The sequence below is a fragment of the Taeniopygia guttata genome, chromosome 2 (genome assembly GCF_048771995.1).
Source record: "Taeniopygia guttata chromosome 2, bTaeGut7.mat, whole genome shotgun sequence".
In the NCBI taxonomy this organism is placed as follows: domain Eukaryota; kingdom Metazoa; phylum Chordata; class Aves; order Passeriformes; family Estrildidae; genus Taeniopygia; species Taeniopygia guttata.
In genome coordinates this window covers 131,627,893-131,647,026 of record NC_133026.1, presented here as the reverse complement: position 1 = coordinate 131,647,026, position 19,134 = coordinate 131,627,893, and the positions used below count along the sequence as shown (strand labels likewise).

At 36.0% G+C, this 19,134-nt stretch overlaps 1 protein-coding gene across 11 annotated transcripts in view; it reads left to right on the top strand.

The window, feature by feature from the left end:
* Positions 1-19,134, top strand: part of UBR5 (ubiquitin protein ligase E3 component n-recognin 5) — an 85,084-nt gene that overhangs the window by 20,673 nt on the left and 45,277 nt on the right. For 9 of the 11 annotated variants that reach the window (XM_030266528.4, XM_030266525.4, XM_030266523.4 and 6 more), the window contains 7 exons: positions 1,819-2,008; positions 3,688-3,847; positions 10,334-10,483; positions 12,445-12,656; positions 16,995-17,111; positions 17,191-17,301; positions 18,012-18,166. In XM_030266528.4, the coding sequence (XP_030122388.4) occupies positions 1,819-2,008; positions 3,688-3,847; positions 10,334-10,483; positions 12,445-12,656; positions 16,995-17,111; positions 17,191-17,301; positions 18,012-18,166 (1,095 nt within the window). The remainder of the gene's footprint in view (positions 1-1,818; positions 2,009-3,687; positions 3,848-10,333; positions 10,484-12,444; positions 12,657-16,994; positions 17,112-17,190; positions 17,302-18,011; positions 18,167-19,134) is intronic. The other 2 variants (XM_030266526.4, XM_030266522.4) reach the window with 1 other exon arrangement.

Sequence of the window (19,134 nt, the reverse complement as noted above, 5' to 3'; positions counted from 1 at the left end):
ATTTGGAAAATTGCTAGCATGCTGCTGCATAGTGGAGAGATGTGGTAAACTAGTAGGTGAACAGAAATGAGAGGAAAGATTTCTATTCTATGTTGATATTTATTTTAGGTTTAGATGGCTTTAATAGCAATGGCTGTGTCCTTATTCTCCTTAACAGGACCAGGTTAGAACACACAGGGAATATTTGAATTATTACACATATAGAAATGGTTTTAACTGTTAGGTGTCTAAATGATGCCATTGATAGTTAATAACTTAGAAAATGCATCTATGGTAAGTATTAATACGTAATACAGAACTTTTTCTTTAACCCCACACCTCCCTGCAGAGCATTGGATTGAAAGTTGACTTCCTCTGACCTTGTTCTTTTCCTCTCAGCCACCTTCCCACCTTCTAAGAACAGTTTAAGTGGCTCATTTTATTTAAAATATCACATTGTTTGGTGTTTTTTTCTTTCTTTTTTTCTGTTTTCAGTAATATCTTTTTATTTTTAGAATTCTCTTTCTAACTCATGAGACAAGACTTTTCCTAAAGATATAATTTAACTGTTTTTTGTCTTGTCTTGTCATTGTCTGTGGTTGCTAGCTAGAATTCTGAAAATGTAGATGTGTCTGACAGGGCCTTGTCTTAAGCAGACAGTCGAGTGTCTCTGTGATTGCAGGGTCTTGTCAGGAGGAAGAAGAAAACCCAATTAAAAAAGGGTGCTAGTAATCAACTGAAGTCATGCAGTGCAAGACAAGTATTCTCACTTAATTAGCTTTTAATAGTTACATATGATAGACTTCTAATGTTAGTTTATTAGATACTGTTTCAGAGAACGTATCTTTATTTCGGTGTCTAATTTTAAATGTTTTTCTTGAAAGGATTTTGAGACTTCAGGTGGTCGATAGCTGGAAGGTTCTTCCGATACAGATTATTAAGTAGCAGTAACACCATATCCAATAACCTTTAAGGCGTATTACAAGATAGAGCTTGGTTAACCTTGAAGAACAAACTAGAGTCTCTTGTCTTACATGACAGCAGATTATCTTCTTTTAAATTCAGAACCAATTCAATTGGCACAGTTCTGTGGTGATAATTATTAGTGGATTCTTGTAATGATGGTGAGATGTCTATTTCTACAAATCACTGTCTTTTTGATGCTGATTCATTGAAATGAAGAAACCATTCAGCCACTTAAGGCATGTTTTTGCAATGCGTAGAGTTGATGTTGATTTCTGCAACAGGAATAGGTTAAAAGTAGAGTATCTTTTGAAAACTATGCCTGAGGATCAGAGAACTATCTAGTGTAAGATTTCTTCTGCCATAGAGAAGATTGCTTGATTTTTCTAGTGTAATCTTAACTAATTTCTTAATGTAAATCAAGTATCAGAATCTGTAGAAGATCTACCTAAGCAATGTGATCTTCTCTCAGAGCCACTGACAGTGAAGTTCGTACATGTGCGCTTTTATAGCAGGGAATTGACAGATAAGTGTTAAATGTTATGTTGCTGCTACTGCTTTTAGAAAATCGGGAATGGATCCTTTTACGTGTTTATGTATGCATACATCCATGCAGCTATATGAGTAGGAAAGAATGCAAGTTCCAGTTGGAGTCCTGTTTTTTTATTTCTTCTGCATATTTCAGAACTTTGAGTTTCCTGGTGTTCTTGTTCTTTCTAGTTTTGAGAATAACTTTTATAGCACTTGTCTGTGAAGTCAAGCTGCAGTATTTTTCAGGGGCTGTTTGTAAGTTATTAATAGTAAAATTAAAGACTATTGAAATAGTCCCCAAAGTATTCTGCTGTATTAAAAAAAAAAAAAAATTAAATCTTCTAGAAGTCGCTGGAATTCAGGGGTTGGTGGAAGTGGAGGAGGATCTTCTGGTAGATCATCTGCTGGAGCTCGAGACTCTCGAAGGCAGACCAGAGTTATACGCACAGGACGTGATAGAGGATCTGGACTGCTGGGGAGTCAACCACAACCAGTGATTCCAGCATCAGTCATTCCAGAGGAACTGATTTCACAGGTGTGTGAACTAGAAACTGCTTGCTGCCAAAAACTTGGAGAGTTTCGCAGAGCATGTGTACCAGAATGTGTTGTAGTAGTGCCTGTTCTCCAAGGAGTAATGGCATGCAATTGAAGAAATTGACTTTCCTTAGCTGACTTGGTTTTATTCTTAAATGTGTAGTGGAAGTGATAGACTTTTGGATTCTAGAATTTTCATTTTCCAAACATCACCCAAGACAAGGTATGTGTTTAATGTTGATGAGGAAGGCCATGTTTAGTTGCAGAGGGGAGATTTAGTGAGAAAATAAAATATTTGAGAATGATATCAAATGTTAAGTTTCTTGAAGGAATGTAATAAAGGAGGGCAGATTGACATTTTTTGTGTTTGATAGAAAGAATGATCCATTTCAGCTGTAAATGAAAGATATAAAACTTATTTATCCTCTTTAAAATACTGATAATTTTTCTTCATGGACACCTGCTTAATTTTTTATAAATGTGACTTTTATGAATGTTTGGTTTATATTGCTCTACTTCTGCCTTTTTATTCACTTAAGTCTGAAGAAGAGGTTAAGTCTGTTAAAACATTTTCCTTCGTATTTGAAGAAAAGAATACATTCAAAGTATGTGACTAGTTAATGCATTTTATCTATTATCTTAGAACTAGTTGCTGGTTGACATTTGAAATACAGATGTTAGTTGCTAGGCCAAAGTTAATCTGCTTTACTTCCCTTTCTGTGATATTTTGCCTTTTTTTAAATTTTATGTTTTAGACAGTGTACTTTGTTTGCCTTCAAAATAGAAGGTGTCTAAAACATTTTTGAGATAACTTGAAAGCAGAAGAATGGGAAAGAACTTAGCAGATGGTCTATATACTCTAGGAGGTCTCAAATCTGTAAACTTCTGTCATAGAAGTTTATGACAAAAAAATTTACCTTTGTGTGCTATTAGAATGTCTCCCTTTTTTCTTACTCTGTTGTGAAAATACTCAGTACTTGTGTCTTATGTTCTTTTGTTTCTGATCTTTCAAAACTCTTATCATCTCTGATATTTGGTAGAGGCTAGTCTGGAAAAACAAAGTGCTCTGAGTCCTAGGCTCAGTGGAAAAAATCAGAGTTTCTCTCTTTTTTTGTAAATTCATTGCATCTGATGTTTCGGAGGTTTTATCTGCATTTGCACTTTGTTAATAAAAACTTCAGAGTTGCAGAAACTGCTGATGATAAGCCTTTAGAAAGATAATGATGAGGAAAATAGAGTCATTAAACTGGTTTTGTTTGAAGGGCAGTGGAAAGGGAAACCAGTGTAAAAGGGACTGAGGTGTAGTTTTGGCACAGCAATTGATTGGAAACTCTGTTGATTGACACACTAAGATTAAACACTTCTGTAGAAACATGCAGAAACTCTCAAAACCAGATTTTACTTATTATTTAACTGCAGCATTAAACATTCCAAGAAGTAAATTCTAAGATTCTGTTAGGAAATTTAGTGCCAGAGCTGGAGTTCAGTGGCCCAACTGGAAGTGAGAGAAGGCTGTATATCAAGTACACGATACTGTGAAAATTGATAGGAGCTTGTGTCTGTATGTACAGTTACTGACTTTCGATTCTTATTAGACTTTCTTTAGAATTAAGCATTTTCTTATGAATAGTGGTTGGTGATCTGAGAATGACCAGTAACCAATTCACTTTCCTCTTACAGGCACAAGTTGTTTTACAAGGGAAGTCCAGAAGTATTATTATTCGAGAACTCCAACGAACAAATCTTGATGTAAACCTTGCTGTAAATAATTTGTTGAGTCGTGATGATGAAGATGGAGATGATGGGGATGACACAGCAAGTGAATCATATCTTCCTGGAGGTTTGTATCCTGCAACTTTTGATGAAAACATGCCAGTGTGTTCTACTTTTCTGTATTTAAGTACTGCCAGTGAGCTCTGTGCCATGCAAGGTACGCAGCAAAGACAATTCTTGCTTATAGGAACAAAGTCTAAAGATGTATAAAACAAAAGTTGGACTGGGATATCTTGAGGGATTAGGATAGCCACTGAAGAATAACTGTTGATACTGTCGTGGGGAGCATGAAAGTTATGGATTCTTTTAGGATCCCAGGCTTTGTAACACTAGCATTACTTTCATCTATTTTGCTGCTTAGTGGGATGCTGAGACTACTGTGTGGCTTGCTCATAAAAGCTAATTCTAAAACTTTCTAGTGACTTGCATGTTTTTTACTACTAACATATATTCTTAGTATTCATGTAAGTTTTTAAGCAAAAATTACATGCTTTTTTAAAATCAAAAAGCCTTAATAGAGAGCAAAACACTTTACAGTGGTTACAGTTAGACTGAGAATTTAGTCTTCATCTCAAGTTCCCCTTACAAATGCTGTTCTGGCTATAATGGCAAAATCCTGTAATATAAGTGCAGCTGTTTTGATATACTGCCTGTCCCATAAAATTGCTTTTTATGAAAGACTTTGAAACTTCTTTTGCATTGGCTAAATAATTTAGGCAATATTTTCTTGCTGAGTGAACAGTTTGGAAAACATAGCAGCCAAATCCAGAGTTGTGTTAGTTGCACTGCATGAAAAGAACATGTCTGAATTCTGACTACCTAGTAGCTTTTCTTCTGTGTGTCAAAATTATGTTTTGATATGTTTCTAATAAAGGGTTGTGCTTTGGTTTTTTCTTTCTGCTCATCTGGTTCACCAGGAAGGTTCATGGGCTTCGTCCATCTTTATCTTGTCAGTCATGTGATTAGAGAATGGGTTTTTTTTTAATTTCTGCAACAAAAACTTTGCATTTCATTTTGCTTCTTTTAGCTTTAGTTGCATCTGTCAAGCATCTTTATTTTGCTGTAGAATCAAGACTCTTTTGGTGAAAGGGGTGAAAAAGCTTTAATCTCAGTCTTACTTTTTAGTGATCAGCTTAATAACATTAGACAGAGGCACTGGAGTAAGTTAATTCTCTGAAGTTTCCAAGTGTTCAAAGCACTTCTTAGTCTTAAGCATACTCAAACACATTTCTCCAGAACTGACCTTCAGAAGATAAATCAGAGTTAGGAAATTCTACTGTAAATTACTGCTTTTAACCATACTAACCAGCCTTCTGCAGCATTAATTGTTCTCTGAGTACCTCTTGTGATCCTAAAGATCAATTAATAGGGACTGTCTGACAACCTATTGACAATCTAAATGACTGGTGACATTTATTTGAAGGTGCCTCCAGTACAGTCTGTGAGTCTCATCAATTTGAGATGGGTAAAGTAATATGCAGAGTGTCACTATCCTCACTGAATGTCCAGAAAAATTTTTCTCCTTGGCTTAATCTTTAAATCTTCTTCCTTGTTCAGAGTAAATTTCCTGTAAGGGATTGCAATGTCCTAAAATTAGGTTTTCCCCGTTTTAGCCCACAGAGAAATTGGGCTAATTTTTCCCCAATTTTTATGGGAAAAGATATGGAAATGATGACTGAAATGACACTTGATCTGTCTTAACGCCACTCTTCAAAGATGTAATTTCTGATTTGTAGAATGTGCATACCTTCTCTGTCCTAAGTTTTACAGTTGAAAATCAGTTTGTTGCACAGAAATTAGTTTGATATCTGAACTGATCAGAAATTTAGCTGGACACTAGGCAGTGCTGTCATAACTCTAGTGTGGAAACATTAATTAGTAAAAATTAGCAGCTTTGCTTGTGTCATGTGACCATGCAAGCTAGTTTTCAGGAAAACCAAACGGCCAGAGAAAGTTGCCTATAGCTCTTTTTAGAAGCATTTTTGCTCTAGAAACTTTGCAGTCTTCTTGCTTTCACTTGTCATCTCACATCTGGATGACCTTTTGGAACTATACCATCATCAGAGAAAACTGTGGATAACTGATAAATGCTATATGCATTCAATTGTTAGGCTTTTTTATTGTTCTAAAAGATAAAGAACCTTTTTTAAAATTATGCCAAATTATGCTTTAAAGCTTTTTGATTCTCATTTTAAGCACAAACAAAGCGAGAAGACAGAATTTGCCTCTGGACTTTTGAGGCTCTTGCGTTTCAATTAAAAGCATATGTTAATTTTGTCTTTCTGCCTTCTGAATGTCTGATGATTTGTGACTTAAATTTAGGGGTTACTTCTCTAAGATTTCCAAGATAGAGAAATTTTTTAAAGCACTTTACATATAATTAAAAAAAATTATATCACTAATAAGCTGAGATACTTTCCAAGTACTGTGAAATTAATATATTCTTATTTAATGGATCATAATTTTTTAATATATCCGTTGTCATGATATTATTAGTATAGTAAATGTTATGCATCTGGCTTCTTTTGAGGTAGCAAAAAACATGTTCCAATCCTTCCTGAATTCTCAAAATGTCTTAAGAGCAGAATGTTACTTTTCTGTACAGATTGTTATCAACAAGTGTATCTTAATATTTTTTTTTTGATCCAGTGTACTTTGATTTTTAGCTTTTCTAATCTAGTCTTGTTTCTTTTGTTCTATGATAATTAGCAGAGAGGAGTGTGGATTCATTTGTTTCATAACAAATACATAAGGAGAATAATCAAGGTAGAAATACATAGAACAAGATCATTTAGCCTAGGAAAGACTAACAGCCTCTATGAGGCTCATGCCAGGTTGTATTAGAGGGTTCTTGTGGGCTTTATATTCTGTTAATAGTTGGAGTAGAGGCGCTGTAGATGTTAAAAAGTTGTTGTTTCTGTAGTTCAGAGGAGTGCATATTTGCTCAGCAACTTCTGTGTGGTGCAGTGGGTTCTCGCTAGTGGGACTTGTGAAAGGTGGGTTTGACAACATCCAGGCTGCTTTGCAGAGGGGAGAGATGGGCTGGTATTGCAGCAGGGCTTACTATGCTGGCTTCCAGTGAGGGGAGTGGGAACTGCAGCCTAGTGTAGGATCAGCTCAGTGATTTGCCTTTGGGCAAAACAATTAGCTAATGGGGTTGGGGTTTTTTGTGGTTTTGTTGTTGTGCTTTGGTTTTCTTTGTTGTTGGGGTGGTTTTTTTTCTTTGTTTTTGTGAACTTCACTTTGGGTAATATTTTGAATAAATATTATCTTATCAAAAATGAATTCTGGAGTTCTGTTTTAGTCTAGTTTCCTAGGAAACCAAAACAAATGTTTCTCTCCCTTCACTGTCATAGTTTTGCCAATTTAATCCAAACTTGAAAGAGGACGAGGTACTGAACACTTTGAATACTTGAATGTTTCATAAAAGTGTGCAGCTGAGAAGAGGGGAGAGAACTTATGATTGCCCCCTTAAGGGAAAAGGTTTAAAGAGAGCTCTACTTGAGACTTGAGATCAGAATTGAACTAAGCAATGCCTTCAATTAATGAATCTGGTGATAATGCTATTTGAATTGCTGCTTATGTGCATACTGAAAACTAGGGTTTTTTTTTTGTTTGGTTTTTTTTTTTGTGTGGGTATTTTTTTGTTTTGTTTTTTTCCTTTGAACTGAATATCCTTTTCCTTCCAATTTTCTTTGGTATTTAGTAGTGAATCATGGATGTTTTCTTACAAAAATAGGTTAATCAGAAGTGTCACACCTAGGTGTGAAGGAAGCAGTCTGGTTCTGGTCTAACACAGCACAAGAGATGAATGATATAATCCCATGGTATTTGTCTGAAGAGCAGGAAAATTAAGACATAGAGAATGTTTTTTTGGTTTTTTTGTTTTTTTTTTTTTTTTTTAACTCTGGATTCTTAAACTGGATGTAGCCTTGCAGTATCTGTGTTTTCACAGCGCTAAAAAAATTCCAGTGATGTTTGAAGGGGAGTGGATTTGGCTCCTATCCCTACTGGTTTTAGCACCTTTCTTTGCTGATATAGAAAATGGAAGAAAGGGGATCTCTTTCAGAAATACTGGAAGAAAATTAAAATCTGATTTGAAGCTGAAATAAGAGGGTAAGAAAAGGCTTCATTTCGTTACTCATCTTAATGCGTATTTAGCCCAAAGCCATCTAGTTTTGGTTCTTACGTCTGATACTTGAATTTTTACCCTTTTTTTTTGGAAACACAGCTAAAGTCAAGATGCCTGATCTGGTGGAAGGTGTGTGTGTGTATGTCACGAGTTAGTGTGTGTTTTCTGTCAAGAGGATTTCTCACGTAGCTTGCCTTAAAAAAACAGTCCATTTTGAATGAGGGTGGAAGGTTGTTTTCTGTACTGGGCAATTTGATTCCTAGAAAGAGATCAGAATTATTTGCAGTTTTTTTTCCTGGATACTGACCAGAAGATATCAGAACTAGTTGCTAGACTATGGAGGGGTTGGAGCTTACCTAGGAAAAGATGGTTGTGGGATGAGGGAGAAGGGAGCAGTATGTCAATATTGAGAAACACGATAGAATTTGATCTGTGTTCCCAGCTCTGAGAGTCTGTTACTTAGAAGTTGACAGTGAAGGTGAGGTGTACTGCAGCTTCATAGTTGTGAAAAGTCAGTAGTAGGCCGGATAAGGGTACTCTGAGTGACCTGAATTGTTTTAGATAGATCTTTGCCAAATGTGAATTTTCTTTATAAGATTTTCAAGCAATCTGTCATGGATGATTTCCTAAAGTGTACTGTGTGAACTATGGAGTCCCAAATGATGTGCTTTTAGAAGCACAGCCTACACTTCAGTGGATTACTTAATTAATGCAAAAAGCATTTATGTAGGTCTTGCCTTGAACCCACTGTGCTCACTGGTTTGCAGTGCTGTTTTTCTGTAGACAGTCGGTGGCATGTGTTACATTTCCTAAAGATGAGAGTTTAGAAATACAAGGGTGAATATTCTGATGTGCAGGCATGTGAAAGTCTTAAGTGAATTAATACTTCTGGCTCCTTTTTAGTTTTTTGATACCCTCTACTTCTGGTTCCTCCCTCCAATTCATTCCAGACATGGAGAAAAAGACCCATAATAATCAGATTCTGCTGTCAAAAATGCTTGTTTTCTAGCCACTGTTTTGTTTTATGCTTATGAGATGGAGGTTGAGAACTGGATGTGCAGAAATTCTGCATGCTCCTTCTAGGTTTCCTGAAGGGAGTCTGTCTATAGCCTCACAAGAGTTTAGCAGGTGCTTTAAGCTGATGAGGTTGTCCTGATGCCATGAGGCACTATCCTGCCATTCCCTCACATAGGGGTGGGATTTTTGGGCCTGAATGGGCTAGTGAAACTTAATCTTGGGAGGCTGATATTTTTTTTTTTTAAGTCATATTTTCTTGAAGGTTTGGGAAGGGCAGAGCTATTTCCTTTGGCAGCAAGCAGTAGGGTCTGGTCAGCTTTGCAGCATGTGGTGAAGCTCCACCTCTGGGGCTCTGATTACTCCATTAAGTCAGTTTGAAAATCTATCCCCACCTTACTTCTAAACCCAGTGAATTTCTGTTTCAAGCCAGGTGACTGCACTAGTTGTAGATTTAGAAATCCACCCTTGTTCCAAGGAGGTGCTTGCCACAGGGATAAAGGAGGGAAGTAGGACTACCCTTCTGGAGCAAGATAGTGGCCAGGTTCAGTAGTCTTGGCAGTTCATATTGCTGGCCATCAATATGTCACATGAATTTCCAGCAGCCTTTTTTGTGTGTGGATAGAAGGTTTGGTTTAGTTAATGGACGAGATTGTTTTGCATTTTAATGATGATCATTATTCCAGGGAAACTGAAGTTTTCTCACATGGAAGCTAGGGCAGTCACAGTATTTAATTTAAGTTCAACCTTTAGGTGTGGTTGGGTCTTTTTTTTTAAGCTGCATGGTATTAAAACATCGTGCTTTTTCCAGATCACTGTTGTTGTTCATGTAGCTGCCGTTTAAAGCTTTGTATTGAGAGCTGCAAGTTGCTAGCTTGTGAATTAAATGAGTACATCATTCTCTGAAGGAAACATTGCATGGAGAAAGGTGCAATCTTTGGCATCAAAAGACATGGCTGTGTGAAGGCTGCCTTTCTCCATCAGCTCTGTCCTCCCTTCATTCTAGGTCATCTTGGAGTTCTGCATCACATGCATGAGTGTGTGTGCACATGTGTGTATATGTCTCTATCTTACTTTAGTGCTTTGTTCTTTCAAGTGACAGTCAAACGTTTGAATTTCTGGAATATAGAACAATATGTTTTGGGAAAGTCTTGTTTGGGAAATGTAGTTAGGTAAGAGACAGAGCAGTTTTTGCAGGGAAGCTGGTTTTTGCTCACTAGTTCGCCAAGCTTGATTGTAGATGTGGCTGCATAGGAGGCACATGAGTTTGCACTGGTGAATCTGAAGAGCAGAAATTCAATTAATAGATAGGATTTTTTTGTTTTGATATTTGTTTAGTTGATGGTCTCTCTAGATGATGTTTTAAGTAGCTGATTATTCACTTAAGACCCTTGTCTCCTCTTATAGAGGATCTTATGTCTCTTCTGGATGCTGACATACATTCTGCTCACCCAAGTGTCATTATTGATGCTGATGCTATGTTTTCAGAAGATATTAGTTACTTTGGTTATCCATCCTTTCGGCGCTCATCACTTTCCAGGCTAGGCTCATCCAGAGGTAATTTTGCACCTTTTTTCTTTGTAATAACTAGTTTGCTGTGGAAAAAGCTAGTGATAGTACACACTGGTGGTTTAGATGCTCATTTAATGTGAAAGTAGACTGTGATATGTTGTCAAATATAGAATAGACAAGTAGACTGCTGCTCATCAAAATTATTAATGAATTCTGACTGTTAGCAGGTAAGTTCTGCAAGAACATTGGAAGTCATATATTAAAAATGTAATTGTTGATCATTGGTGTTGCAAGGTGTTATAAAATTATTGCATGTTAAGTTTATTTTAAACTGTAGTGTATGTACCTACTAATACAGATGGCAATACAAATATATAATTTGGCTCAAAAAATAGTAATGATCGATGACATGCAGCATTCTTAATACTTTCTTGTTTTCTTCTTCTTCTTCTTTCTTTTTTTGGGTTGCTCTTTGTACACTTTTCTTCACATTTCCTTAGTTGTTCCATGACAGAATTTACCTTTACAGAATGAGGAACTTTAGATAACAAGGAGAGAGAAGAAATCTAAATTTTACTTTTTTGAAGCATTTTTATAGTTGGATAAGGAGAACTACTGGCAGGTGATAAAAAAGCTCCTTCAGCAGTGTTAGGGCATTTTTCTTTTAAGCATTATACATGTGAAAAATTTATAACAGACCATGCAGCAATTTCTTATCTTTTTGAGGCTGTTGCCACAAATACCTAGAGTATTTCCAAACTGTTAATCCAATCTCTGGTGTGATTGTTTATTTAGTACAGTTTTGTTGCCTTTCATGGACATGTTTTAATATATTAATTGCTGAACATGTAAGTTTCTGTTACAAAATTATTATAACAGGCGTCAATGTGATGTTTGCTAGAAAGTAAGTACAGTACTTATATGAAATACATCTGTAAAACAGGCTGTCGTGTTTGGCTTATGTAAAAACTTCCCCATTTGTCTAATACAGCAAAAGACCCAAGACTTGGTGTAATCCATTGAAACTATGAGATAATAATGCAGTCATCTCATATATGTAGTTCCAGTTGATTTTTGTGAGCATAAGTGAGGTACTTCATAGGTTAAATGCATTTATGTGCATGTGCGAATATTCAGCATCTGGTGTAACTCCTTATAAATTCCTTTTTTTTTTCCTTTTCTAAGGTTATTCTATGTAAGAGGTTATTCTATATAAGATGTTACTACGAATTCCATAGTCCTTGTTTTCCATGCATAGTTGACTTGTGGAAAGTTAGTTTGATTACCTGATTTAAAAAAAATTTCTGCATGAGTGAACTGCAGAGTACTGGCTTTAGACAGTTTATAGGCCAGTTGGAGGGGAAGCATTTTGGTAAGGAACATTTTTCTGTGAGGATCCTTTTAAAAACTTGTGTGACTCTTAAAAAGTTTTCATTTAATCTACTCAAAGCAGATACACTTTAATTTATTAAATCCAGTCCTATAGAATATTGCTTTAAACGAAAGGGGTTGGATTATCAAACATGTATGAGAGCTTTTTTTAATGCTTTCTTTAACCTTTTCAAATTACTGCTTTTTGTGGAAAAGTTGCTGTGAAACTCTCTAATAAATACTCTTTTTTTGGTTTGCATAAAGCTATGACAGACTGTATAGACTTAAGAGTCTTCTATTCTTGTAATTACACTGATAAAACTACAAAACTGCATATTGTACTAGAAAACTTTAAATAGAAATGTTAAATGTATTTGGCCTCTTATGATGTCAGTGAAATTTCTCTAGCATTTTTTCATAGTACACAAAACTGTAAGCCTTTATTTCTAGCTTATTTTATGTTTAGTGATTCTAAAGTACATTTCTTGAATGAGGAAATATATTGAATGTTGCATGTCAGGACTATATTTTTAATCTGTGTGAGTAGATTAAACTGCTGTTAGTTGCATCCTGAAGGGTCTTTACTAGAGAGTGGCTTACTTTTATCCCACTGGTGTGACCCAATTGCATACCAGTTCTCCTTCTTCCCTTAGAGAGAGACTCTGAGCTGTTGCGTGAACGTGAGTCCGTTTTACGTTTGCGTGAACGAAGGTGGCTTGATGGAGCCTCATTTGATAATGAAAGAGGCTCAACAAGTAAGGAAGGGGAACCAAACCTGGACAAGAAGAATACACCTGTTCAAAGTCCTGTTTCTTTAGGAGAAGACTTGCAGTGGTGGCCAGATAAGGTATGGAATTTTCTACTCTATTGTTTGCATGCTGTGCAATTGATCTGTCTATTTTTTTTTTTTAAATAAATAATATGAGTTGCCTTTTTGACTATGATGTCTTAGTTTTGTGAGATAATGTAATAAAGCATAGTCCTTATTATACACTTAGTTAAATTATACACAATCATTGACACCCTTACAGCTGCACTTCTGTTACTACTGTTTCAATTTTCTTCTCTGTGTATTTTCGAGATACTGCTGTAGATTATGAAGCTTAGGGTTTTCTCCTTCTTTCTTTTATTTATTTGAGTGCTCAAGGCATTTAATTGCCAGTAGGATCTAAACTATGCTTCATCAAGGAAGCATTTTTTGATAAGCATTATTTTTCCTAGAGATACTTTCAGTTTGAGTGGATTGGCCTTTTAAAATACAGTAGTAAAAATTTGCATTTATTTGCAGTTGTTTTTTGAGTTGATCAGTAACTTGGTTGCTCCTTCAAAATCCTTTGGCTTTGATTAGCTGTTTTTCTTTATAACCTTGATTCCATTTTCAAGGCAAGAAGTAATAACTGCAGGGGATAAAAGTAGTAGAAACACCAGCTATATGTTGGTAATGGAATATCTGTGGTCATTGTCTTTGTGAACTACCTAGATGTTTGGGGAGATGAGTTTTTAAAAACCTAAATAAAATAAAACCCAAACCAACCAACCAAACCAAAAAGCTTCCTAAGAAATGGAAGTGATGGTCTATGTTTAGTAGACCAAATTTCATTGACTTGATCTAGTGTTCCCATTTCTGTCTGTCCATGGGATCTGTGAGGTTGCTTTTTTGATCAGTTACACTTTCTTTGTCTCTGTTAATTTCAGACTAAATCTAGATAGAAAGTTTGAAAACAGAGGTGAATATAGAGGCTTATTTCTGCTAACAGCAGCATGACTTTAGATGCAATAATCTGAGCATTCAGACTGAGGAACTGAGACCTAAAAATGTTTATCTAGTGGTTACTCTCTACCAGATCTTTTATGTCTAAAGTGTTTTTCCTTTGTTTGTTTTGGGTTTGTTGTTGGTTTTGTTTTGTTTTTCCTTATCTATTAACATTGAACTTCTCTGTCAGGCAAAGTTGGCAGCTTTTGTCTCCCTAGCTTAGAATGAGAAAATCTAGCTTGGTAGAGGCACATTCAAGAAATTTAACATCAGTGAATAAATGTAGTTTAAATTTGGAATACTGACTCATCATCTTTGTTTTGGTAACGTTACTATGGCCATTATTACTAGTGTGGGGTGCTTTCATTTGTTTTGCTGTGATACCTAACTGGGTGCCTGTGCAGTTTATATCTACTGAACTGCTTTCCACTTACCTGTTTGCATATGCACTCATATAAACCCCAGCTTCCGTGCTGCTGGTTAAATGAAGGTGTCTTACTGGAAAGGCCTTCCATTTTATTCAAAAGTAATTAAACTTTCTATCATTTCTTTCAGCTGAACATTCATAAGAAATAGTTCTGTGTCTTTTCCTTCTGTAACAGAAGAAGTTACCATGAATTTTTGTTGGTAGTATTTTCCAACAGAAATTCTTCAAGGGGCAAATCCTGAGGGAGGTGGTTTAGCAGAGAGGTCAGTTCAGATGTTTCTTCCATTTTGGAAAATAGGAAGGGGGTCTTGAAAGGTTACTGGAAAAGACAGTGAGCTAGGAGGCGAGTGAAAGCACACAAGAAACCACTACAAAAGAACCAGTCATGTTTGTTTTTCATTATTTTGACCTCTAGCATTTGGGACAGAACTCTGTAGAAGGCCGTGATGAGGGTGGTTAACTTTTGTTTGTGGGAGGTGAAGTACCAACCTGGGAGGCATGGGTGAAACTTTAGGAAAGCTGATCATGCTCCCAAGTGCATCAGTTTTACCAGCAGTCTGAGAGTGACAGTGTATAGACATGTGTTGCTCAGGTACTGAATTTTCTCCACCAAATAGACTTCAGCAACTACTGAAGTACATTCTTCTGATATTTCGAATCTTGTTACACTGTAGTAGTGTCAGTCTGCACTTGCACTGTATCAACTTTGTGCCACGTGTATCAGAGCCATGTGTATTGCAGTGTAGTAGTGGCAAGTCTGGCTGGTCTTTCCCTGCTTGACTGTGGTTTAGGTGCAAACCAAGCCTTTAGTTTTTTCCTAATAGGTCTGTTCTGCTTGAGATACCAAGATTTTGTCAGTAGCCTGCATCATCTTCATGTATGTTAATTTCCCTGGTCTGAAATCAGGATTTGTAGTTGAACACGAGTCTCAGGTTTACAGAAACAGAGCTGTTGTGTTGTTCTTGCATCTTCGACACCCTTACAGCTGCACTTCTGTTACTACTGTTTTAATTTTCTTCTCTTTGTATTTTCATGATACTTTGGGCAGTTGGTTGAATGGCCCTCTGGAGGTGAATGCAGCATTGATCCTGAAGCACTTAGGTCACAAATGCTAATATTTTGATGGACGGGAGAGAAAAAATTTGATTGGCAGATCTCTCTAATATTCAGCTTCTGGTACAAAGCTGTTTGTTTTTAAAGGATATGATAGCAAGATGAGAAGTTAAAATGAGAGTGTCTTGGAGCAAAAATTATTTGCTTTTCCTACTTAACTCTGAGGCATTAGGCCAGCTAACTTCTGAAGATTCATCTATGCTGATGAAGTAGAGATGCATCTCATTAGACTACAGTAGGTTCTGATGACAGTTCTTTCTCAGAATGTGCAATGTTTATGCCATGGCATGTATTAATAGTCATGACATGGATTAGTATTTGTGTTACTTCTTTGCTATGTTGGTAGATGCCCTCCAGAACAAAATAGTTCTCTAATGATTTAACGAACTCTAGAGACTCTTATCAGGTTATGAAAGAGAATTTCTTGTGATTGCTTCTATCCTTTCCTCCTGCTGCTTTTCTTTTTCCCAAAATACTGGTGAGCATTTGGTAAGAGCTGTACTGAATTCATTCTGTACTGAGTGAATCCTGTGTCACTTAAGGACACATTCACGTCTTTTGGAAGACACATTTCTGGGCATGAAAACAGTAAAAAAAAAATAGTGTAAATCCAGATGTACAAAACTAAAAATGTTTCCACTTTTAAATTTCTGTGGTGAAAAGTCTCCTAATTTAGAGGATAGGTAAATGTACTGGATAATGGGACTTTTTTATTGGCTGTCTGAGTTCAGTTTCCCCTCAGATTTAAACATGGTGTATTGTAATCTGAGAGTCAGTTAAAGGTACTGATCTGGGGAGATAACCACTGCAGAGAAGACCAGATATTATCTTTCAGATCTATTTTTTTCTTTCAGATCAGGGGTTTTTTTTCATTTTTTTGTGAAGCTGTAAGTGGAAGAAAAATTTGAGTTATTAGTAGAATGGAACTTCAGAAGGGACATGTTTGTCCTATAGTTGCACTTGCTGAGGAGTGGTGAAATGTTACAAATGTTTCTCAGTAAACAGAATTTAATGTTTTGTGAAATCACTCAAATTCTCTGTAGTTTGAGGTCAGTTTCAATGCAAGGAGGAACAGGAATTTGTAAAAGTGAGGTTGTTACATTGTATAGTTGCATTGATACATAACCCAATCTAAGAGGGAGGAAATCTGAGGCCGTTGTAGGTATATGATGAAGCAAATGAACAAACTGATGCCATGTAAGTAGCAGAAAAATACCAGATGAGTTTTGATAAACTGTTAAAAAGGAGAAAAGGGCAAGAGGAATAACGAAGAATTAGAAACTATTCCAGCATGTCAGGTTATAATGATGCATTATTGAGACATAGCGTGCCGATTTTTTTAAAACTTGACATTGTTTGTTTGCCGTTACTTACTTTCAGAAGTGCAAAATAAAAGTGGTTTAACTGATGAAACAATGAATTTGATAGTTGATTTCTTGGGTAGTTTGGAAGATACCTTCCTGACTATACTTGGTAATGGAATAGTGGAATTATTTTGCTTTTTTGTTAATTTCAAACAGCCAGAATTTCAAGCAGAATGTTTTTCAATGTCACAAGTCAAGAGATCTTCTCATCTCTAATTTTGTGAGCAGTGCTGTGCTCTTAAAGCACCATGTAAGCTCTTAATAAACCGTTAATTGCCATGTATATGTTCTTGCTAAAGGTCTTGGAAATAATATCTTTCTTTATTCCCTTGCTTCATCAGAAACAATGATGTTTTGTGTGAAGAGGCATGCTGATCTTGAGACAATCTGGATATATCTTTATTTTCAGGTTTAGCATTCAGGGATGCTCTGAAAAAAAATTCCAAGTTCATTTTTTTTGCATTTATATGTTTTTATAGATGCATTTATAATATCATTGTCTTAGACTTCATTTTTCTATGCTTGTAGGATGGAACAAAGTTTATTTCTATTGGAGCTCTATATTCTGAGCTCGTGGCTGTTAGCAGTAAAGGAGAACTCTATCAGTGGAAATGGAGTGAATCAGAGCCTTACAGAAATGCACAGGTACTGTATAGCTTTAAATATCCCCCTTCAGAATTATTTATATGCTTTGAATATCTAAAATACTTTTTTGTTTCTGAAGAATCCTTCACTACATCATCCACGAGCCATGTTCTTGGGGTTAACCAATGAAAAGATTGTGCTTCTTTCTGCAAATAGTATTAGAGCAACTGTTGCCACGGAAAATAACAAGGTATGAAATGTTTGCTGGTTGCTGAATTTGACGAAGCTGGGTTTTTTTCAATTGCTTGCAGTGTATTTAGAGTTGTTGTTTCTTCAGCTTCATCTGCACCAGAAAGTACTCAATTCATTTGCTCATTCCTTTCCTTTCCTCCCCATGAAATGCAAAAAGTTTTTTAAAAAGATATCTATCAGATTTAGAGCTGAAACAGTGAAAAGGTTGCCTGATTATATGAAGTGCTTGACTTTTTGCTGTTAGAGTAGAAACTGACTCTGGTTTGAGAATAGAGAAGCTTGTTTATGTTCTGTAGAGATTTAGTAGAAAAACTAAAGACATTGAAGCTTTCAGTGATGTAAAGTAAGTTAGCTAAATATGCTTTTCAGCTTAGTTGGAGTGAACTTGAAATTGATTTGGTAAAGATACCAGCACATTCATATACTTCATGACAGGTTTCTCCTCTGGTTTTTTTTTTCAACCTTTTTTGTTAAGGTTGAGGACTGGAAATAGAGGGGAAAGCAATTCTGGAATGCTCTCTTCTGGGGAAAGAAAGGTGGTAGGGGATAAATTTCCGAGGAATATAATTGTTTCTTTGTTTTGTGATGCATTTTTCACCCATTCCAAAACCAGTAAATATTACATTAAAGATGCAACTGATGTTCCACTTTTCTTTTTCTTTTTTTCCCCCTCTACCTTCTCTGTTCCTTTCTTTCCTTCTCCCTTAGGTTGCTACATGGGTAGATGAAACTTTAAGCTCTGTAGCCTCTAAATTAGAACACACTGCACAGACATACTCAGAGCTTCAGGGAGAGCGGATTGTTTCTTTACATTGTTGTGCTCTTTACACGTGTGCTCAACTAGAGAACAACTTGTATTGGTGGTAAGTAAATACTGTGTTTGTGTACAACAGTGTGGATGCTCTGCATGTCTTCATGTCTCTGGCTCCGAGAAGCATTGCAGAACAACTGAACCACCATTGTTCTGAGTTTGGTAAATCTGCTCTTGATCTTAGGTTCCCTTTATAAAATAAATTTATTGTCTTTTTTAATGCCTAAAGATTTTGGATCCAGTATGACGTTTGTAACAGAATAAGGTCATTCTTTTAGGAGATGTGTGTAAGTGCTTTAGCATTCAGATCTATCAGTACTACACAGGATCAGAAAATAATCTTCTCTATGCCTTTTGGGTCTTTCAGATTATAAATATGGAACAAACTTAACCACGTATGAGGTTGCTGTTCCTCTGTCTCACTCTGTTAGAAGATTTGGTCTGTTAGTTTGTGGTCTATATCTTAAAGAAGGGGGAAATAACATCAAACGCTCCCTCTGGAGTTTGTTGTTAAAATATAACCCTTTCAGACATAAAATATGAAATGTTACTTCAAATATTAAGAAGTTTACACCAAAAAATCCCAAACAGAACAAAGCAAAAAACAAATGCTCAAAAATAATACTTCCAAAAGGGCTCTGAAATGAGTTTCTAATTTAAGTGAATTAATTGAGTAATACTAATGCATTGTCAGCATGCATTATTTTTCAGTGTGTCAGGAGTCATTGCATTATGTATTATACCTAAAGTTCAAGTAGCTTTGAGGCATGGATGAGCTCAATACTCACTGATGACCTGGAAATGAGAGCATTGAAAATTAATTCTATGAAACAGCTTTCTCATTAAATTCTATTAACTCTGGAGAACATTTAAGTAGACTTGTAGCTAGATTTGTAAACTTCTGGTTCTTGACTCTTTCATTATGTCATGGCTGACATGGCATAATTTAATTACTCTTCGTATAGATACTGCTAAGCTGTAGCATTGGAGATACTTGCCTATTAGAACCTTGTATATTTA